The 24,447-nt window shown below is 38.4% G+C and overlaps 1 protein-coding gene and 1 pseudogene across 1 annotated transcript in view; one reads left to right on the top strand and one right to left on the bottom strand.

Moving 5' to 3' along the window:
- The window catches only part of DDX10 (DEAD-box helicase 10), a 281,164-nt gene that overhangs the window by 18,296 nt on the left and 238,421 nt on the right, over nucleotides 1-24,447 (bottom strand). Inside the window, exon 17 of the mRNA XM_047879029.1 lies at nucleotides 17,821-17,963. Coding sequence (XP_047734985.1) covers nucleotides 17,821-17,963 — 143 coding nt within the window. The remainder of the gene's footprint in view (nucleotides 1-17,820; nucleotides 17,964-24,447) is intronic.
- LOC125176319 (ubiquitin-60S ribosomal protein L40-like) lies at nucleotides 335-4,690 on the top strand (annotated as a pseudogene).

The following is a 24,447-nucleotide window of genomic DNA, read 5'->3' as shown; positions in this document are numbered from 1 at the left end:
TACTAGGTCTTACACCACTTGATTTTTTTGTTTGTTTGTTTAATTCTCTCTCTTCCCCTTATGTCGCTTTAGCCAGACTTACACAAGTGGAAAGGGACAGAACAAATAATACACTACCAAAAAAAGAAAAATAAATTTTAAAAAAGACAGAACACAATCAGTAGTATTTGCCGCGAACAAGAAGACCGCTCGTTGTTAAACAGCATACTTTAAATAAATGATGTGTGAATTACCTCCAATAAAAAGAGATCAGAACGTCCTCTGTAACCTGGAAACCATACTCCCTGGGCTGCACAGAATGCTGCAGTCAGAACCACTACTCCAAGCCTCAAGAATGTTCCAAGCGCTGTCTGTTATGGCTGTGGCCAAGGCACCAGAGAAGAAAAAGATCTACTGGGAAATCCTGTCAACTTCTTCCCTGGAGTATGCAGGCTTTGCAGATACACAGTGCAGTAGAGTGAGCACTAAACTTCCAAAGACACTGGGGCAAGCAGTTCCAATTATTAAGTGATAAAATGGCAGCCAGAATCACTGGGGCTTCTGTAAGCCTGACACTAGAAAAGAGCCTGCAGCCGGAAAGCACCATGATGGCTTGCTCATGTCAGAGCGCTTAACTTCTGTAGCAGCTGCATTTATTCATGTACAATTAGGGGTCTGTTACATCATAAAACAGAGGATCACCATCACCGCACAAGCCTATTCAGACATCTAATAAAAACCAGGACGAGGTGTAGACTGAAGAAAGCACATTCCCTTTGCTATAGTGTCTGTGCATCTTTTCAAATTCTTGCTTTACTCTTTTTCTGGAATGCAAAGGAAAGAAATCAGGTGAAACTGCTAACTAATATAATTATGAGGAAGCTGAGGACTGAGATGGGGAGCAGTGAATGTTCACTTCCACAGAAACCCTGGAGTTTCTTTTTACAACACACTGCTGAATTATGGTGGAAAGCCAAGAGTCAGCACCTGAGTGTCCACTTTGTGTCCCTTTTGTATAAAGCTCTCCTTCTGCTTTCATATCAATTAATGTAACCTGGACTCTGCCCTAAAGTATGTTAAGCTAATAATAAATAAGCTTGGGACCATCAAAAAAATCTCAGAAATCTTTGTACCTCTCCCTAAGTATAGGCACTCTGGCATTCAAACATATTGTCCCGGAGACTTTCCCCCTTATCATAAATTTTAATTCACAGGGCCATGGCAACAGTCCTAATGAAGATTAATTACTGCAGTACATTCCAAAAAATCTGTCCAGCTTCCTTGTGATAGTGAAGTCTTCCGCATATAGAAATGGAACTAAAATGCATCATGTCCTTAATGTTTCTTTCCTAGCTGCTCAGCACTAAAAACAGATTTGTAGGAAAAGAAAATTGTCCAAGAAAAGACTGATCGGCTCGGCATTCAGCATTCACTGAACAAACACAAGTAAAAGAGCAAAGGATGTCCTCTTAGATCAAAATTCTAATAACAAGAAAAGGCTGGGGGTAGTGAAAAGGAAAGAGAAGGCAGAGACTGCAATCACACTAACAATCCATTTGCATGTTTCCTTCTGAATAACGCACACATGTCATTTGGGATTGGCAAAAAGTTCTGGCCCCTCATCTCTATTTTTCTGGTTCATAAATCCACTGAGAATTCAACCAAAATAAATGGCCCCCTTTTCCAAATAAGTGCACAAGAGTGTCTACGTGGCATGCATCCACACCATAATTTTGCATATAATTTCAAGACGTTCAAGAATCCTCTAAAGCTCATCTATAGAGTCCAGATTAAGAATCCCTGTTCTGCAGTAATTTAGAAGACATAACGTACATAATTATTTCTCTTCTCTCAGATTAAAAAAAAAAAAATTAAACACCCATATCAGTTGAGTTTATATTATGTATTCCTCTCACTGACAATGTGTATGTAGAACATTTTGTGCTTCTCAGAAGCACAGTCAGCTTTTCTCCTCAAACTACTTTTCACTCCTTAGTTTTCAATATTGAAGATCAACCCCTACCCAAACATGTCCCCAATGTTCCAGGTATTTGGAAAAGATTTACAGTTTAGTCTTACTCTTCACTAGTCTTTCAAATGATTTCAAGAGAGAGAAAATCCAATCTTCAACAAAGCCGTCCATTGAAGAACTACTTACAGGAGCGAAGGGTTCGATATGGTGGCAAAGGAAGATTCCACACTCACCTCTTCCCATTGTCACAACGAATTTTCAAGTACATATGAAATAATATCCTCTAAAAAAGACCTGATAACCAGATGAACAGAGAGCCTCCACAACAAAGGATAAAAGAGTAGCAATGAAACAAGTAGAGAAAGAGACACAGTCTTGCCACAACAATATAAAACAAAACAGTAACTAAGCCCAGGTGTGGTGATACATGATCAGGAAGAATCTCAAAGATACAAAATTTTTCCCAAAGAAGTGAGGGGTCGGGTTGCCACATCAGGCACCTAACCCCTAGATCCTGCAAAGGAGAGGTGAGCCCCCAATATGCCATTAAAAACCAATGGGCATTACATGTAGGAAATCTGCAGGGAACAGAGAACCTGCTCATAAAGGGCTTGATGACGGACTCCCTCACTCCGGGACCCGGTTCAAAGTCACCCGTTTGAAAAGTGCCTGGGCCATATGTGACGACCACCAACTTAGTCATCTTGAAGAGTCTGCCACAGAGGCAGGAACTTGGTTTGGACCCTCCAGGGATACAGACATGGATAGGAGTCACTTTTGAAGTCTTATTCTAACTTGTTAGTGGGCACCATTTAGAAACTCCTCCTCCAGCCTGTTGGCACTGGATGGTGCCCACTGCTGAGTGCCCTGCCCACCTCTATACCACAGCCAGGCCAGGTCTTACCTGTCCACCCCAGCGCCACAGCAGCACAATGCAGCTGGGTGGGGCAACATCCCCACATACTCCTGTGCCACAGTTGTGGCCGCCCACTGCAGGCAGGCACATGCAACTCATACGGGGAAACATCCCCCACCCCAGGTTCCTGGTGCAAGTGGCCAGGAGGGATATTGTTTCTGAGCCCTATGGGACATCTTCTATACAAGGGCACTCCTTCCAGGCTGGGAGAGGTAGGTAATTTACCTACCTTCTAATACAAAGAAACACACACAGAGTCAGGAAAATGAGGAGACAGAGGAATAGAGGAATATGCTCCAAATGAAAAAACAAGAAAAAGCCTCAGCAAAAGACCTTGATAAAACAGAGATAACTGATCCACCTGATAAGAAGTTCAAAGTAATGTTCACAAAGATGCTCACTGAACTCAGGAGAAGAATGGATGAATGCAGTGAGAACATCAAAGGAGACAGAAAATATAACAAAGTATCAGGCAGAAGTTACAGAGCTGAAGAATAATATCTAAACTGAAATGCACGCTAGAGGGGTTCAACAGCAGACTGGATAAAGCAGAAGGACACATCAGCAAGCTGAAATAGCAAACAATAGAATTCACCTAAATAGTGTAGCAAAAAGAAATTTTTATAAGAGAAGATATCTTAAAGGACCTTTGTGACAATATCAAGTGGAATAACATTTGCATTATAGGGGATCCAGGAGGAGAAAAGAGAGAAAGGGCCAGAAAACTATCTGAAAAAATAATGGCTGAAAACCTCCCTAATCTGAGGAAGGGAACAAAAATTCAGATCAAGGAAGCTGAGAGAGTTCCATAAGAGATGAATCCAAAGAGATCCACATCAAGACACATTATAGTTAAAATGGTAAAAGTAAGAGACTCTCTTCAACGAAGTGGCCAAGTGGCTCAGGGTTAGTGGCCTTGTGGACAGAGATGCAGACCTTGATAGGCAAGACCAGTGGCCTTGAGAATGAGCCCAGTGACACCACTGAGAATGTCAAGGCCCAAATCAAAGACAAGGAGGGTATCCTGCCTGACCAACAGCATCTGACTTTTGATTAGCGAATAGCTGGAGAATAACCACATTTGCTCAGACTACAATATCCAGAAAGAATCTACTCTGAGCTTGGTGCTTCATCTGAGGGGTGGCATCATTAATCCTTCCCTTTTCCAGCTAACCCAGAAAAGCAACTGCAACAAGATGATCTGTTTTCAATGCTATGCTTACCTGCACCCCTGTGCTGTGAATTGTCGCAAGAAGTGTGGACACACCAACAAACTGCACCCCCAAAAGAAGGTAAAACAAGGCCTCTCCACTGGCTCTCCCTTTGCCCACAGGGTAGTCTCCTGCCTGAGGCCCAAGGCCCTGGTGCCTTAATAAAGTTGCCCTTTCACCCTTTCATTGACTGGGGGTAGGGGTGGGGGAGTGTTAAAGATAGAGAAAATCTCAAAAGCATCAAGAATAAACACTTGTTAAGTACAATGGAAACCCCATAAGGCTTTCAGCAGAAATTCTGCTGGGGTAAGGAAGTGGCATGACATATTCAAAGTGCTTTTGAAAGGAAAAAATTTCCAACTAAGAAATTCTCTACTCAACACAGCATTCAGAATTAAAGGGGAGATTAAGAGTTTTCTAGATAAACAAAAACTAAAAGTTCACCACCACTAAAATGGACCTACAAGATATGTTAAAGGAATTTCTAGGCTAAAAAGAAAGGACACTAATTAATAATAAGAAAATATATGAAAGTAAAAATTTCACAGGAAAAGGCGAATATATAGAAAAGACAGTGGATAGGAGTGCCTGTTGACTCAGTCGGTTGAGCATCCGACTTCAGCTCAGGTCATGATTTGACACTCTGTGAGTTCAAGCCCTGCGTCGGGCTCTGTGCTGACAGCTCAGAGCCTGGAGCCCGCTTCAGATTCAGTGTCTCCCCCTCTCTCTGCCCCTCCCCTGCTCATGATCTGTCTTTCTCTGTCTCAAAAATAAATAGAAACATTAAAAAAAATTAAAAAAGAAAAAAGAAAGACAAGACTGTGGATCAATCATTTATAAAGCAAGTAGGAAGGTTAAAAGATAATAGTGGTAAAACTAACAAAAACTACAATAATTAGTTAAGGATGCATAAAATAAAAAGATGTAAAATGTGATATCAAAATATAAAATGCAGGGGTGCCTGGGTGGTTCAGTTGGTTGAGCGACCAACTCTAGATTTTGGCTCAGGTCATGGTCTCACGGTTGCTGAGTTCAAGCCCCACACTGGGCTCTGTGCTGGCAGTGTGGAGCCTGCTTGGGATTCTCTCTCAGCCCCTCCCCAGCTTGCTCTCTCTCTCTCTCTCAAAGTAAATAAATAAAATTTAAAAAATTAAATATATAATATACACACACACAATGCACACGGGGGGGATTAAAAACATATACTTTTTGGGGCACCTGGGTGGCGCAGTCGGTTAAGCGTCCGACTTCAGCCAGGTCACGATCTCGCGGTCCGTGAGTTCGAGCCCCGCGTCAGGCTCTGGGCTGATGGCTCAGAGCCTGGAGCCTGTTTCCGATTCTGTGTCTCCCTCTCTCTCTGCCCCTCCCCCGTTCATGCTCTGTCTCTCTCTGTCCCAAAAATAAATAAAAAATGTTGAAAAAAAAATTTAAAAAAAAACATATACTTTTTGGGGTACCTGAGTGACTCAGTTGGTTAAGTGTCCGACTCTAGGTCATGATCTTGCAGATCAAGCCCCACGTCAGGCTCTGCACTGGGAATGGAGCCTGCTTAAGATTCTCTTTCACTCTTCCTCTACCCCTCCCCTGCTTGTGCTCGCTCTTTCTCTCTCTCCAAATATAAACTTTTTTTGAATGTGTTCAAATTTAGGCCATCAACTCAAAAATCAACCATTCTATACAAAGGGTATTATATGTGAACTTCATGGAAGCAAAAATTTATAGTAAATACACACAAAAAAATGAGAAAAAAATCTAAACACTACAGAAAGCCTTCAAACCACAAGAAAAGAGAGAAAAATAAAGGAATAGAGGAACTAGAGAACAGTCAGAAAACAAAGAGAAAGGAATGCAAACCTAACACTAAAAAAATTCATCAACAACAAGGCAAGAGAGTAAGAAAAGAATGAACAAAGAACTACAAAAATAACCTGAAAACCATAAACAAAATGGCAGTAAGTATATATCTATCAATAATTAATTACTTTAAATGTAAAAAGACTAGATATTCCAATCAAAAGACAGAGTGGCTGAATGGATTAAAAACAAAATCAAAAAACAAGACTCATCTACATGCTACCTAAAAATTAACTAAGGAAGTAAAGACCACACAGACTGAAAGTGAAGGGATGGAGAAAGATATTCCAGGCAAATGGAAATGAAAGCTGGTGTAGTTAAACTCCTATCAGAAAAACAGACTTAGGGGCACCTGGGTGGCTCAGTTGGTTAAGCGTCCAACTTCGGCTCAGGTCATGATCTCACAGTTTGTGAGTTCAAACCCCACATTGGGCTCTGTGCTGACAGCTCAGAGCCTGGAGCCTGTTTCAGATTCTGTGTCTCCCTCTCTCTTTGCCTCTCCCCTGCTCATGCTCTGTCTCTCTCTCAAAAATAAATAAGCATTAAAAAATTAAAAAAAAAAAAAAAAGAAAAAAGAGAAACAAATTTAAAACAAATACTGTAATAAAAGACAAAATAGGAACAGAGGACTATGACACCTCACTTCTATCAATGGTTAGATCATCCAGACAGGAAATCAATACAGAAACACTAAGCTTAAATGATACATTAAACTAGATGAGCTTAGTAAATATAGATAGAACATTCTATCCAAAAGCAACAGAATACACAATCTTCTCAAGTACATATGGAACAGTCTTTAGGAGCGCTCAGATGTTAGACCACAAACAAGTCTCAATAAATTCAAAAATTTAAATCACCAAGCATCTTTTCCAATCACAATGGTATAAAGAAGAAAATGAGCAAAACCACAAAAACATAGGTTAAACAACATGCTAGTAAACAACCAATGAGTCACTGAAAAAAAAAATCAGAGGAGAAATAAAAAATTACCCAAAGACAAATGTAACAGAAATATGATATACCAAAATCTATGGGATACAGCAAAAGTAGTACTGACAGGGAAGTTCACAGCTATACAGGCCTACCTCAAGAAATGGAAAAAATCTCAAATAAACAATCTAACATCACACCTAAAGCAACTAGAAAAAGAACAATAAATAAAGTTTATAGTTAGTAGAAAGAAGGAAATAATAAAGATAAGAGCAGAAATAAATGAAATAAAGACTAAAACAACAGAAAAGATCAATGAAACTAAGAGCTGGTTCTTTGAAAAGATCAACAAATGGATAAACCTTTAGCCAGCCTCATCAAGAAAAAAAAGAGAGGGGCTCAAAAAATAAAATCAGAAATGAAAGAGTAGTTGACAACTGATACCAGAGAAATACAAAGGACCCCAAGAAACTAATTATATGCCAACAAAGTAAACAATCTAGAAGTAATGGATAAATTCCTAGAAACACACAATCTTCAAGGAATGAATCACAAAGATACAGAAAATCTGAATTGACCAATTTCTAGTAAGGAAACTGAATCATTAAGCAAAACCTCCCAACAGACAAAGGCTCAGGACCAGATGGCTTCATTGGTGAGTTTTACCAAACATTTAAAGATTTAATGCCCACCCTTCTCAAATTCTTCCAAAAAACTGAACAGGAGAGAATGTTCCAGAACTCATTTTATAAGGCCACCATTACCCTGATTCAAAAACCAAAGGCACCACACAGAAAAGAAACTCACAGGCCAATATTCTTGATGAACATAGATGCAAAAATCCCCAACAAAATTTAGCAAGCCAAATTCAGCAATACATTAAAAGGATCACACACCATGCATGATCAAGTGAGATTTATTCTAGGGATACAAGAATGATTCAACATCTGCAACTCTATCAACAAGATACAACACTTTAATGAAATGAAAAATAAAAAATCAGATGATCATTGCAATCAATGCATAAAAAGCATTTGACAAAATTCAACATCCATTTATGATAAAAACTCTCATTCCAAGTGGGTATAAAGAGAATGTACCTCAACACAATAAAGGGCATATTGACAAACCCAAAGCTAGTATCATTCTCAATGGCAAAAAACCAAAAGCTATTCCTTTAAGATCAAGAACAAGACAACAATGCCTACTCTCACCACTTTTATTCAATATAGCACTTTTAGTGATATAGGCAAGAGAAATTAGGCAAGAAAAAGAAATAAAAGTCAGAAGTAGTAAGAACCAAAACAGAAAAAGGAAAACTGTCACTCTTTGCAGATGACATACTATAGAAAATCCTAAAGGATTTTCATCAAGAAGCTGTTAGAACTAATAAATACATTCAGCAAAGTGGTAGAACACAAAATCACTATATAGAAATGTGTGGCATTTCTACACACTAATGATGGACTGCTAGAAAGAGAAATTAAGAAAGCAATTTCATCTACAATTCCATCAAAAAGAATAAGATATGTACCTAGAAAAAACTTTTAACCAAGGAGGTGAAAGACCTAAATACTAGAAACTGTAAGATACCAATGAAAGAATTTGAAGAACACAAATAGATGGAAAGATATTCCATGCTCATGGATGGAAGAATTATTATTGTTAAAATGTCCATATAACCAAAGCAATCTATAGATTCAATGCAATCCCTATCAAAATTCTGATGGCATTTTTCACAGAAATAGAACAAATAATCCTAAAATTTGTATGGAACCATAAAGGATCCCAAAGAGACAAAGCAATCTTGAGAAAGAAGAACAAACCTGGAGGTATCATGCTCCCTAATTTCAATTACACTAAAAGTAATAGTATTACACTAAAAGTAATAGTAATCAAAACAATACCATTCTAACACAAAAATAGACACATGGGCCAATGGAATGGAACTAACACCCCCAAAGTAAACCCACATATATACGATTAGTTTGGGACAAAAGAATCAAGAACATACAATGGAGAAAGGACAGTCTCTCCAATAAATGGTGCTGGAAAAACTTGTCAGCCACAGCCACAAGCAAAAGAATAAAACTAGACCACTATCTTACACTATACACAAAAATTAACTCAAAATGTATTACATATGTGAATAGAAGACTTGAAACCATAAAATTCCTACAGAAAAACTTATGCAGTAAGCTCCCTGACATCAATCTCTATGATGTGCTTGTAGATCTGACTCCAAAGGCAATTGAAACAAAAGCAAACGGTCTACATCAAACTAAAAAGCTTCTGCACAGCAAGGAAAACCATCAACAAAATGAAAAGGCAATCTACTGAATGGGAGAAGATAATCCCAGTAAGGGGCTACCATCCAAAATAGAGAACATTTACAACTTGACAATAAAAAAAAATTAAACATAGCAGATCTGAATAGATCTTTTGTTCAAAGAAGAGAGAGAGATGCCCAGGAGACACATGAAAGGATATGCAACAACAGTAATCACTGCAATCAAATCACACCTCACCCCTGTAAAAACGGCTATTATCAAAAGAACAAGAAATAGCAAGTGTTGACGAAGATGTGGAGAAAAGGGAACCCTTGTACACAGATGGTGGGGATGTATACTGGTGCAGCCACTACGGAAAACAGTACAGAGATTCCTCAAAAATCCAAAACAGATCTACCATATGATGCAGCTTTTCCACTTTGGGTATTTATCCAAAGAAAACAAAAACACTAATTTGAAAAGGTATGTGCACTGCTATAGGTTCAGTGCAGCATTATTTACAATACGATACAGAAAAAACCTAAATGACCATCAAGAGATAAACGGATAAAGAACATGCAGTATAAACACACAAGGGATTACTATTAGCCAAAAATAAGAACAAAATCTTGCCATTTGTGACAACATGGATGGACCCCGAGTGTATGATGCTAAGTGAAATAAGAGAAAGACAAGTAGTACATGATTTCACTCATATGTGCAAACAAACAAACAAACAAACAAACAAAAGAATACTAAAGCAAGCTCAAAAGATTCAGAGAACAGACTGATGGTTACCAGAGGGGAAGGGAGTTAGGGGATAGGGGAAATGTGTAAAGGGGGTCAACTGTATGTTGATAGATGGTGACTAGACTTTGGTGGTAATTATTTTGTATCCCATATGAATGTTAAATAATAGTGTTGTACACCTGAAAGTAATATAATGTTACATGCCAATTTTACTTCAATTTAAAAAAATACTTACAATGGCAGAAACAGAAGTAAACAAAACCAAACAACACAAACGAAAAAACCTAAGCATGGGTACAATCTAGAATCCTAAAAGGGGAGTGGATAAAGAAATTACAGTGTATAAATAATGAAATGCTATACAGTCATTAGTTATGAATCCATTCTACATGAAGTCATGTGAGATGAAGAAAAGGATCACCCTAAGAATATGTCCTTCTCAACAGTCTTCAGTGAAAACAAAGTTGCCATGTACCACACTCTGGGCAGCAGCCAAGAGAGCCCTCCTAGATGGTTCATTACCCTTGCTACATGGTTCTTGGCTTCTTGGCATCCAGGCCATTCATCCACCTTCTTAGAGATCTTAATACTCCTGAAACATGACAAAGTCCCAACTTTCAGTGAGTCACAGTTATTCAGTGGGTAGCTAAATGACAGAGAAACAGAAAGCATAGAGCAAAAACTGGGACTGTACGTAAGGTCAAGCTGGGAGCCTCCTAAACCTCCTTAGCCTAAACCTAAACCTCCTAAATTTCCAAATACATCTTGCCCATCCTAAGCCCCACCCCAGAAAATAACACCTTCCTTTCTCAATGGGTAGCACCCTTTCCCCTGTAAGTCCCAAGATAAAGGATACTGCTTTCCCCCACACCCAACCCAACAATCTGCCTTACAAGTTTCTCCATTCATGCTACACACCGCTCAGGATATTCTGTTGGGTTTTGTTTTTAGGGCAATGTCAAAAAGGAGAAAGATAAAATGAACACAACTTAAAGAGAGTAAAACTAAATTAAATTAACTTCTTGTCAACCACAATTCATGTTGAGTTCTAGTCAAAGCCCTATGAAATTCAATAGTTCATAGAACTTTGTACTTCACAAATAAGAAGAGATGATGGAGATTTTCCCTTGAAAGTTGCTAGGCATATTACAATCAGGGATAAATCTCTTGAAGTTAAAAAGAGTAAAAGAAAAGAATGGCAGGCACACAATAAAGTCAATATATCATTAAGCTGAGCTGACTTCTTTCCCCATCTGCCACCCACAACTGGATCCACCAACGAACAGGGATTCAAGTATATGGAAACTGCAGTCAATAGTATTTTTCTTTTCATAATCACCTAGACCCTGAGGGGAAAAAAAAATTTTTTTTAAATAACCCTCCCCTAGATTCAACACCGACAATTCTTCTAAAATTCATATAAAATACGTAATGTGCCATACCCAGTCCCAACCAAAAACAGTTAAAAAGAAATGAAAATGCTTTCCAGGCACTTTCCTTGCCCAGAAATTCATTTCTGAGTCATATACATTTCTACTGCAGGTGGAGAGCATTTCACATATTACAAAGCCGACTGTTAAGTCTTAACAGAAAAGTTGCAAAGCAAGATTTACTAAAGAAATATCATAAAACAACATGAGAAGAAACCATACAGATTAACGTGGATCACCTCCTTCATGCGGGACAGAACTCTTAAAGAAATGCAAGTTCACTCAAAAACAGAAAACTAACATGGAACACAGTTTAAATTTTTTTTTTAATGTTTATTTATTTTTGAGAAAGAAAGAGCACTTACCGGGGGATGGGCAGAGAGAGAGGGAGACAGAATCTGAAGCAGGTTCCAGGCTCTGAGCTGTCAGCACAGAGCCCGACGCAGGGCCGAACCCACGAACCGCAAAATCATGACCTGAGCCAAAGTCGGCTGCTCAACCAACGAAGCCACTCAGGAGCCCCAAAATGGAACACAGTTTAAAAATAAAACAAAACCTCAAACAAATTAAAAAACTGATAAAAATCCTTCATCAATCTTTTGATGCAGAGCTGTATCACACAAGCCAAAAAGAACAGCTCCTGAGAGTAGATGTAAAACTGTTTACTCTGCATAGGAAAAGGCATCAATCCATATAGAAGTTATCATGTCTAAATTATGGCAATAGTCTCAGTACAAATTAAAGATGTAATGGGTCTTATGTCACCCAGAATAATCTAACAAACACTCCACTGATATAACAATTCTTTATAAAGCAACCTGCCATGGCCAGGGACGGTGGTCTGTGAAGAAAACACTGAAATATTAGGCAGTAAAAGTCTAACCACAACCTTTTTCTCTTTCCTTTTTTTTTTTTTTTTTTGAAAAAGGTTAAGATTATAAATATTAAAAACTTAATTTGACTGGATAATGAATATCTTGAACACCCCAGTTGCTTCTTTTTCATCGTATTCACTACTTTGCAGATTTTCATCATTAGCAATTCACATGAAGATGGCCATAAACCAAACATGATGAATGCTACCAGATATACAAAAATTAATCTTATATTACATGCTCAGAACCAAATCTCTCAGCTTGTTAGGCACAGCTAAAAGGAACAATGTTATTGAAAGAACAGTTCAACTGGAATACAGTTAAAGATACTGTTGCCTCACTCTTTAGAAGGGCAAGCTACCTTCTCTGGCTCGGGTAAGACTTAAGCTTCCTTCAGGTTTAGCTTAGATGTCACTCCCTTCAGGAAGCTCTTCTAGATTCACCAAGCCCAGGTTAGACACCACTTGCTCTCTGTGCTCATCCCCTACTTACCCTGCTCCCTACTGCCTCCTCCAGGGCACAGATCACAGCAGGTATCCACCACATTTTTTGTAATTATATGCAGAGCTGTCTGTAACCTCTGCCGAACTAAAAACTGTGACAGCAGGAAAGGGATTTTTCTTTATGCTTTATCCTCTGTACCTGCACTCACTACCTGCACTCACTACGCCTGGCACATGATAACTTACTAAACAATTCTTAGGTGAAATAATAGACGGAAGAAATATTAAAACAAGCTGGAGATTAACAGGTAAGTGGACATTTTTAATTCTTAAATAAGTAGAATGTGACTGAAATAATACAGAAGGTTTGTACTCCAGTTCTCGGCACCACATATAGAACATGGCCAAATATTTTTATTGTGAAAGCAGTATAAATACATTGTATATACAGCCTGTTGGGGAGATAAATTTTAAAAAATCACTTAGTAGCACAAAAACAATTATAATATTTGAGGTCTTTCTTCCTCTGAAATCTTTACCTTTCTTCCTCTGTATCAAAACTCACTAGAGGCAAGAACATGGTTCTGTGCAGTTCCTAGAAGACCACTGCATTCTATGATGTCACAAAGTCCCCTGCAGCAAAGAGCTAGGTCTCCTACCAAACTGTTCTATTATAGCAACAACAACAACAACAACAACAACAACAACAACATTGACGACCATGACAGATGCTAACACACTGCAGTAACTCTACCTATGCTAATTCCACGGTTAGGAGGAACCAGAAGGAAAGCTACAGGGTAAAACACAGCTTGGGCCAATGTGTAAGAAGGAAAGAGGAGGAAAGAAAACACACCGCGTCAAAGCAAGCTTTCTCTTCTCCGTTTTCAAAAGTAGCACACAAAAGCTTAGAGCCTCTGATGGAGTTCTGGCTGCTGCTGCTGAGCCAGTTGACGTTCGTCTGTACCATGAGGTACAGTACTGTTCCTCCTATTTCACAACTCTCTTTCTGAGGATAAATGAGCTACTAATGAGAGCATTCTTAGAGCTCCTTCAAAGGAACTCAAGGTCACATTACTTTCATTGTCCCAGGGATCATATTTATTAAGAGGTCTCTCTTTGTCATTCTAATTTAAACGAGCCAAATCTTGTACATCAGAACGCCTTGGGAATCAGTGGTAGAGCTGACAATTTTGATAATTCTACAGAGGGTTAAGGATGGTTTAAATTCTGCACTGTGCACTGTGCTGAGAAGACGGAGGTACACTATTTAAAACACTATCACGCCTCCCTGAGGAAGAATTATTGACCCCAGATTCAGTCATTCCCCACTACATTGGGCTCTCTTTTGCCTATTTCCTACTGACTTAAGTGTCTTTCCATGTAGAGAGACAAAAGTGTTACTCATGCTGAATATTTATGGGTGTCAGTGAAGTGAAGGAAAAAGAAATACCCAGAGGAAACTTTCAAAGAAACTAGCTCATGCTATTTACTTTGAGACTAATAGCCATTTTCTAATTGGTGCTATCTGGTCCCATAAAAGTAAATTCGTATTGGAAAATGCAAAGTTAATAACCAAGGAATAACCTACTGGGAGAGAGAAGATGACCAAGAAGCTGAAACACTCACTGTTCCTGCAATTATTGAGCTGAGGTTAGAAGAGCGCAGCAAATAAAACCTGGGAACATGCCAGGAGAGCCCTCTAAAGCTGACATCACAAAATCCTAGCATCTATTCTTGTTTATGAGAGGCAAAGGAAAAAAGACGCAGCTGAACTGGAGCAAGACAGTAAAAGTGCATTAGTGCTATTATTATAAATAGCAGTAGCAACGGCAATTACTACTGTCAAAACTGTAGTGTATATGGATTTACTTGCGAATACTTTTATTTATCTAAAAACAATCCTGGTTTTACTTTACACTACCTTTATTCATTTTCACGGAGGTCATTTTAACAGAGAAGGGAAGAGGGAGAAAAACGGAAGTAGAGCATAAATAGGAATTTCACGCATAGGCTGTTACTTGTAACTACCCCACATCCTGTCTTTGTTCAAGAATGGCAAATTGGTTTTTCCTTGGGTAGGAATCCCAGCAGACTGATACAGGCCATACTGAGAATGACTGCTTGGGCTAAATGGAAAGGGATATATCCTAGATGGGGCATGGAGAGATCAACCACCAGTAATATGGACCTGTCATCCTGGGTCTAGTGCAGTGGGAGATGTTGCTCCTTGAGGGATATGCGGCAATGTCTGAAAATATTTCTGGTTGTCCCAACTGGAGAAGCACTGGGGCAGTACTGGTGGTAGAGGCCAGGGAAGATGCTTAACAGTCCACAATCACTCCCAACCCACCAAAACAAAGAACTATCTGGGCCAGAATGTCAGTAATGTTGGAAGCTGGGAAACCACGATTTAGTCAAACCTACCCTACAGTTAGTTCATGGATCAAGTCTTTACCCAAATGACACAAAACTGGAAGGAAGCTACCCGTCCTAATGCTGGGATAATTCTATACAATTTCACTGGAGTATTAGATCTACAGAGTTGATGTGATTTACATAGGTTATGCTGATCTGCCCCTAACTTAGTATTGTGATCACAGATTATTTTATCCCTTAAAGCCTTGGTTTCTTCATCTACAAGAAGAGAGCATTAGACTAGATAATCACTGTTATCATAAACAAAAACAAAACTGCTGGTAAGTTCCTTAGTCCTTGTTGATGATACTCTTCAACAAAAGACGATTTTTCTTCAGTTTAAGACAAGTTTACCAATTCCTTTCAATCCCTGTTAAAGCAGACTTACTAGCTGTGCCCAAAATTAAAACTATTTTAATTTTCATTGAATGCTTAATTATTTTCCATATGAACATTCTTCTTTGAGATGCTTTGGCATCTCAGGGTATTCTGACCTTCTTTTCCCTCACTATTACACTATCTGAACTTGGCTGCTCCAACCGTCTATTCTATCATCTCCTGTATCATTTAAACTATTAGGGCCAATCATATAGCTGCTTATAATTATACTTCTCTTTTTTCACTCTATAAATCTCCTTTATCAGTCAATTAATTGATTCAAATACTTCAGGGCCTTCGTTGTGCCTATGACCATAACACTGGACACAGGAGTAGAGGCAAGAGCTGCATGTGTTGGTACAAAAGACAGTTTCTACCTCTGAGGCATTTACAGGCTAAGAGGATGAAACACGTGAAGCTATTAGAGAACAAGTCGTATTAACGAGGTGGTAGCAGGGCAATGTCACTACGAGGGTAAGAAATGCCAGAAAAATGAAATGAAATTTCTACTGCACACAGATTAAGGATGACCCAGAAGCTATCATAAAAAATGTTAGGAAAAAAACTTCAAAGGTTGGTTCTGTGTTTTAAAGGTATGTTAGACAGATATGCAAAATATGTTGAACAACAAACTGTAAGAACCAATGAATGTTCTCTCCAGAAAGTAAAATTATTCAGAAACAGTTCCAAGTTAAAGACGAGACAACATGCCCAAAATGAAGTGACTTGCGCCAAGCCTCATATCAGCAAACCAAGATATTTAACCTACTTGCAGCTTCAGTCTCTCCTAGGAATGTGACCGATAGCCAGTCAATATGGAATCACCTGGTCAGCACTAGTGAGGTCATCTGCCCAAAAGACCATTTCCATCCCCAACAGGAAGGTGACCTTGTCTGAAATAATCCACTCTTCGATTAAAAAAAAAAAAAATTCCTTTTCCTGCTCTCCTCTACCTATACCTTTCATTTTTTAAAGCCCTTTGGAGGATCTCTGTATCTGCTAATGGGATGCTGCCTGATTCATGAATTGTTGAGTAAATCCATTAAAATCTTTAAATTTTACTCAACTGAATTCTCTCTTTTAAAAGAAATTAATCATGTCAAACCATACATGTTGAGTGAGATCACATCTATCAAAATGGAGATCCCACAAACCAACTCTGAAAAAGGGACATTTATTTTAGAACATAAGGGACAGCACACTTAACCATACTGATAGTTCATCAAGGTCTCAACATGTATACCAAGGAACTTTCTGAAGCAAAGTATGCATATTCACCCTCAAAGCTCAATATCAGCACTATGCCCTAAAATGAAGTTATTTAACCCTTATGACACACGTTTAAATATTTTTTTAAATCATAATCAAATTATTTTCACCTCTGGTGCCTCTTGTGGTATTGAAACTGCTATGTCCACTACCTAGTCTGCTATTATGTCCCCTACCCAGTTGTCCAAAGGCTGATATCTCAAGTTTCTGGTATCACTTGGGAAGACTACACTTTAGATGTCACTTCAGTATTATAAAAATAATTCTATGTTTAAACGAACACAAGAGCAAAATAAAGATTAACTCTGAAATGTCCCCTGTCAGCACCATCTCCTTAGAGGATAATCTTTTTTTGAGATTTTTTCATAATGGTCTTACTCAAAACCATATTCTAGCTCTTTGTGGCCTCTCTCTCCAACTCCAAAATCTCCAGCTAGTGGTCAAGCTTTCCTTCAATCTGTCATGACTTCATCTGTCATTAGTGTCTCCCTTCTGCCTAAAGAGGCTCATTGGCTTAGAATGTCCATGAAGTGTAGTGCCCGCAACTTTTAAATCAATGCAATCTCAATTTAATCTAGTACGCAGTACTATGAAAACAAATGCTGAGCAAATCACACTATTATTCAACTGATCACATTCCATCTGTTTTTGGCATGGTCGCAAATAAATCCACATTGCAAATGAACAGATTTTAAATTGAGAGGACTGGTCAAGCACTGTTTATGTTTAAGTTTTCCATTGTTCTATGTATTTGTTACTTAATTTTATATCAAAGAATATGAAAGTATAACTGCTCTTTTTCAAAATTCAGAGAGAATTTTTAATAACACTCTCAAGAGTCCTTTGACAGTGAATCGAAATAAAATTCTGCCTCTGTTTGCATTAAATATACCCTAGTGCATCCAGTACTTATGCATAAAGGATCCAGAAGGAGAAAGACGGGAAGAATAGAGAAAGAAAAAAACAACTCTTATTAAAACACTCTTACAACTAACAGTGATTACAGAAATAATAAGAGAGCCCCTAAAATAATGAGAAGACTACACGACGTTGGTTTCTACACACCTTTGGATTCAAAGGAGAAGAGTCACATATTTAGTGCTACTAGAAGTAAAAACATACCTAATTTTGTTCTCCGTATCGTCACTGTCCGATTCTTCAGAGCTTCTGTACTTATCTGGATCTGGAAGTGTGCTTGGATCAAATCCATCATCATCATCATCATCATCACTCCAATCCAGAAAAGCTTCCTCTTCATCTCTGGCCTAAGAAAACACAAGGGAAATTGTGGTTTAAGAAAACAGCTGATGAATAATCAAGTCTTATTTCTAGACCCAAATAAATACTTCTCTAATTAAGAGCCTTAAATTGAAGCCTTCTATTCTGGTGAAAGCCTCTATGTGACTTTCCGAATGATAATCATTTGCAAAGAGAAAGAAACCCCATGTCATTTCAAAATTACAATGAAAATATGGTTCAGAAAGTAAATTACCATTAAGTCCCTTAAGCACAACATGAGAAAAATTTTATTTTTCACAGAACTTAATTGTCAAAGAAATAAAGTAGAAATAAAGTATAAATAAAGTTGTCTTAGTGCTCCTGTTCACACACAAGTGAATTTCAAACTTCCCAAAAATATTATGTGAAAATATAAAAGGCCAGAAGAGAAGGTACAGGAACTCCTTTGTTGTCTGATGGCCTTATGACCACAGTAATCTAAGTGTTAAAATTAACAATCAGGTCTATATAAGCTCATTAATAACGAGTGTTCTAAATTCCAGTGTAAGTATGAAGTCACTAAAAACAATGGAAAAGGAGAGAAATACCAAGAGACAGGAAATGCAGTAATACATGGAAGAGGTTGGGAATAATTCAGTTTCATGCAAGCAGGTACGTAGGTGGGCTTTTTTTGCTTTTATTTTATAGTGGGTTATTTTTGTCAAAGAACAAAGTAATATAATGTTAAAATAAACTTACTACACGTTTATGTAATGACCACCCTTATAGAAAATTTATTTCTGGCACACTGTGCTTCTTGTCTACTCGGTTACAAAACCAAGCATCGCCACATGCATTTAACAGATTATAAGTAGGACTAAAAAAAAATTCTGGATGAAATTCTCTCCATTACCATCTTTATAATTCTTCTTCACACCATGTGAGACAAACGTCAATGATTCTGTTTTCAAATGTTTAATGTTCTTTCCCAGAAAGTGAATAACAACTCAGAATAGCACAGCGAGTGAGGGTGCAGGCCGCCATAGAGGCCCTCTAACACTTTCTGAACATCTCTCCCTTGATAACCTCTAAACACAACAAAAGGAAGAAGAAGAAAAAAAATGAAGGATTAGTCACCACTGCAAAAGGCCCCTACTGCTTTCCTGGTAACTCTCCCTGCTGACAATAACAGGTCTGAAAAAAATATGTCAAAATTGGGGAGGGCTGTCATCAGAAGCAGTAAGCAGCATCCTCCACAGCAGACTATATGGTTTACTTGAAAATAATCAAGGATATCAACAAAAAGTGAATATCATCATATGCTCAAAAACACTAATCTCCTGGGCTACAAGATCTTTCCAATTTTCCAGTCGGATGCTCTCAAAGGAATTTGAAGACAGAGCAGACTCAAAACGACTCTCAACTTTTCGGGCTTAGGACACCTTTACACTTAATAAGTATGAAAGACTCCAAAGATCTTCTGTGAACGTGGATTATTTACTGTATTAGAAATTAAGATTTAAAAAAACTAATTTAAAAGTAACAATAAAATTACTACATATTAACATAAGTGGCATATTTTATGAAAAACAGCCATAATTTCCCACAACAAAAGAACACTGTTTTATATTTTTGCAAGTTTCTTTAATAACCAGTTTAAAAGAAGACACCAGGAGGCCCAAATGTACTCTGCCTTCACAGTGTATTGTTCCAGGTCAAGTATATGAAGAAAATCCAGTCTCTCTGAGATAGGAAAGGGAGGAGTCATTTAATAGCCTTTCCAGGTAACTGCACTTGACTTTTCTTTGATAACACAAACCCTGGTGAGTACTTTTTTTTTTTTTTTTTGAGAGAGAGAGAGAGAGAGAGCAAGCATGAGCAGGGAAGAGGGGCAGAGGGAAAGAAAGATGGGAAAGGGTCAGAGAGAGAGAGAGACAGAGGGAGGGAGGGAGGGAGAGAGAGAGAGAGAGAGAGAGAGAGAGAGAGAGAGAGAGAATGATTATGAACCTTAACCAGGCTCCATACTCATCGTGAAGCCTGAGGCATGGCTCAATTCCACAACCCTGGGATCATGACCTGAGTTGAAATCAAGAGAATGGTCAAGCACCTGAGTCATCCAGGCACTCCAGTTCTTAACAAATAGTTGTAATGCAGAATCTGAAGCCATTCTGTACTATTACATTAAAATCCATTGGTCTACTTTTCACTTTGAACATATCCTTTACCAGTGAATGATTGCATAACATCATGCATCAGCTATTTGGAAAATACTGGTTCAATGAAGTACGCAGATCTTCCTTACATGGATCTTGAAATGTTGACACGTTTTATTATACAGTATTTTTTTAGGTCACATTTGTTAATATCACAGTGATATCATAAGAAGTGCCTTGCAAAAAAAGTATGGGGAAGCTACTGGTGGATACAAGCTTTCCAAAATATTTTCTTCATATTTTATGGTTAATAGCAAATATTTTTGATTTTTCCCTTGAAATGCAAGCAAGAAGTATCATTTTCCTCGGGTTGCTTTCAAACATTTCTCTTCATCACAGAGTTTTACCATATTATGTCTGGGGCAAGGTGTTCTTTGTGTTCGTCTTTCTTGGGGCTCTGCAAGCTTCTTGGATCTATCATTTCATGTTTTTCACTAAATTTGGGAAAATTTTGGCCGTTATTTCTTCAAATATTTGTATGCCTCTTTGTCATCTCTCCTTCCATGATTGCAAGGACACGTATATTGGCCTACTTCACAGTTCTCTGAGCTTTTGTTCACTTTTCTTCAATTTTTGTGTGTGTTTTTGTTTTGTTTTTAAGATTTTATTTTTAAGAAATTTCTACACCGAATGTGGGGCTCGAACCCACAACCTGGAGATCAAGAATCACACACTCTACCAACTGAGCTAGCCAGGCACCTATCTTACTACTCTTTGGACAGGGTCATTTCTACCCTGTCTTCAGGTTTGCTATTCCTTTCTTCCGATATTTCCAAAGTACTTTTGAAGCCATCCAGCAATTTTTTTTTAAAGTAATGCAGTTCTAGAACTTCCAAGTTTGTTGTTGTTGTTGTTGTTGTTGTTGTTTTTTAATTTTATTTTTGAGAAAGAGACAGAGTGCAAGCTGGGGAGTAGCAGAGAGAGAGAAAGAGACAGAATCTGAAGCAGGCTCCAGGCTCTGAGCTACCAGCACAGAGCCCAATGTGTGGCTTGAACTCAAAGACTGTGAGATCATGACCTGAACCAAAGTCAGACACCCAACCGACTAAGACACCCAGGTGCCCCAAGTTTGTTTTGTTTTAAACATAGTTTCCATTGCTCTGAGATCATCTCTCTGCTTATTCATTCATATTATACTTTCCTTTAATTCTCTGAACATACCTTAATTCCTGAACATATTTAAAATAGCTGCTTTGAAATCTTTGCTTAATTCAAATCTGGCCTAATCGTTTCTTTGAATGCCTTTCTCTTCAGTATGGATCACATTTTCCTGCCTAACTCCATCTCTAGTATTTTTGTAGAAAAATAGACATGGCTGATATGGAAATTGAATTCTGTCCCATTTTTCTGAGGACTACTGGATTTATATTCTATTAGGCAGTTATCTTACTTGGATTCAAACCACAAACTCCAACTCAGGGTGCTCGGCTGCTTATATCTCTGTATTGTCCTTATGGCTTCCAATTGCTACTTTTTTAGCCTGGCTTCCTATGAGCCTATAAAATGTGACACTCAGCCAAGGATTTAAGCAGAGTTAGGCTCACTCTCTCTATGGTTTCCTTGTGGGTGGGAATAACTCTAATTTCACCTGCTCTGTGGGCATGAGACCTATGCTCTGACACTTCAAGCAGAATATTTCATTTAACTGCATTTTAACACCTAATACCATTTAATATGCTCTTTTAGCATTTATTATAAAGCACGTGGCCATAAGATATCTATAACAGGAGAAAGAAATTAGACAGTGAGACTCAGTATAAATATCTCATTCAATACTCCAGCGTACAGACTTAACTATTTGAAGGAAAATACTCAGAATGATTAAAGTTTGTGTTAATATAACTCTTCCAATTAACAACATTTGGGTTCTGCTGCTTCCTGATTTATAAGACAATCACAGCATTGATGCCTATACCATACTGTCTGTACTGCAATGACACCTTAATTCATGACAATGACAGATGAATTTAAGTTCACAATCACTCCTTTCAGAAAACACAATTTCAAACTACTAGAAATGTAGGGATGATGGAAAAAAAGGCATTTTTATATTGATCTTTCTTATTTGGCTCATTCTTTGTACAGTCAGAAATACAGAACTATAAATCTGTAATATGAAAATATGTGCTTCTTTGATGCCTTCAATTTATTAAAAACTAAACAAAAACATTATCATTTACAACAAATACAAAGCATAAATAAAAGTCACTAGGAGTAGTGCCATAATGAAAACATTCTGGAGAAAAGTACTTTCTCGTGTCTTTCTCGCGAGGTCTAGTTTAGAACTATGCTCCTTCTAGGCATAGAAGGTAGCAAAAAAAAAAAAAAAAAAAAAAGATGTAGCTGATTTTGTCTTTCTTTGTGGTTCCACAAATCATTTAAAAGAATATTTATAAAAAAGGCACTATACTCATTTTTTACCTCCTTTTGGGTTCACCTTTGTGAGAACACAAATACTCTGATGTACCCCTGTGTGTTAGGACCCCATGGCTAGAAACTTATGGCAAAGGGAATGTTTAAGCATTTTAGTAGGAAAGTAATTAAATCTTTTCCTTAGAAATGCTACACCTTGACAGCAATGGGAAGGGTGGTTGGAAGGTAGGATATCAATTTAAAAACTATAATAATCCAAGTGGAACGAGGGATTCAAGGAAGAAAGTAGCCATGGAAGTGGAGGTGGGGAAAGGCCTGAGAGATGTTGAGGAGAGAAAACCAATCAGGTTCTGTGGACTAAATGGGTACATAATAATAATTCCTGGGAATCAATGTGCACAGAAGCATAACGGTATATGTCAAATACAGTTTAAAAAGCAACTTGGTAAATACTGTGAAGATGCCTTACAAAAACACTTTTATTTAAGTCCACATGACTAGGTTCTGGGGATGCAGAGTGAATGAGACACTTGACTATACCCTACCTTGACCATAAAACGAACTGTTCTTGGATAGTTACCCATGGAGAAGCGTTAGCATGAAAGCCAGGTTCTGCTATTTCTGGGGAATAGCCAAGCAACAGTGACAGGACTCCACTGGCCCTGCTAAATGCCTAATAGCTTACAGAACGAAGTCTTCAAGTTATGGGACCTTGAACATGTAGCTGATTGATTATGGATCCTAACTGTCAACATGCTTCTCTTGAGTTACTTCTAGGCTGAAAGAGGAAAGCACTCCTGCACCTAACTAATCACTCTCTCACCTCTTCTCCCCAACCCCAGCTCAAAACAAAACCAGAACCCCTACTGTCACACCTGCACTCCTCTCTTCTCTCTTAAGGCCCGACAAGTAAGGCCTCACACAGAGATCAGGGTCACCTCTATGAACCGGCTGTTCCTGAAATACAATTTCAGAACCTCTGAGGAAAATATTTCACCTCAAGTAAGAATGGCTTTTCCTAAAATAGTTACTTGGAAGACTCAATCATAAGTAGGACAGAAGAAAATATCTGAAAAAGAAATGTAACTCAACTGACTTCTATTTTGTTTTTGGTTTTGAGGATGGCAAGAAACACAGATGCGAAGTATCGCACTCCAACAACAGATCACAAAGGGCTCTGACGTACTTCATCTTATGTGATTTGCAAGCCCTATGAAGTAAGAAGGTAACCATTTTTTCAATTTTTCAAATTGAAAAAACTGCGATTTAGAGGACAAAATAACTTAACCAAGGTCACATGAACCTGGATGTACAGGTCTTCTCCTGTATCACCCTGAATCTCAATTTTCCCCCATAAAAATCTCTGGATTTGCTGCTGGTACAAACATTTCTTCAGAAGCGGGCATATTTTATAAGCTTCCTAAAACATGGAGCACTGCTTTCCATGCAACTTGCATGCACCCACCTCCGCTCTGAATGCCCTGGTCTCCCAAGTACATCTCCAGTGTCTCCTGCATGCAACCCCACACTAGCTTCCTCATGAGACTCCCCAGAACCATTCTTCCCCTCTCTCTGGTCACATCAATTCTCTATGTTGTAATTAGAATGTTGTGGTTGTTTTTTCTTAAGTTTCAAATCTGATCGTGTCTATCACCTGCTTACAACCTTTAGGACACAGCTTCTTTCAGGTCCTAGACCAAGTCAAGCCCCTTCTCACCTCAATGTCCTCCCACCGGGTATTTTTCCACGGACTCCTCTTCCACTTCCCCTTGCCTGGTGTGTGGTGGTTTTTGACACCAAACGTGGTATCCTTTCGACACCAATTTCCCAGTGCCAAACGAGTGTCCTAGTAATTCAACTCTGACACCATGCAGCGTTAGCAGAGAACCGACAGGTAAAGGGCTCAGTGCCACAAGACTGCCAACACATCAGATGCCAGCTGCAG

Source organism: Prionailurus viverrinus, chromosome D1, assembly GCF_022837055.1.
Source record: "Prionailurus viverrinus isolate Anna chromosome D1, UM_Priviv_1.0, whole genome shotgun sequence".
NCBI lineage: Eukaryota > Metazoa > Chordata > Mammalia > Carnivora > Felidae > Prionailurus > Prionailurus viverrinus.
This window is presented reverse-complemented; position numbering and strand designations above follow the sequence as displayed.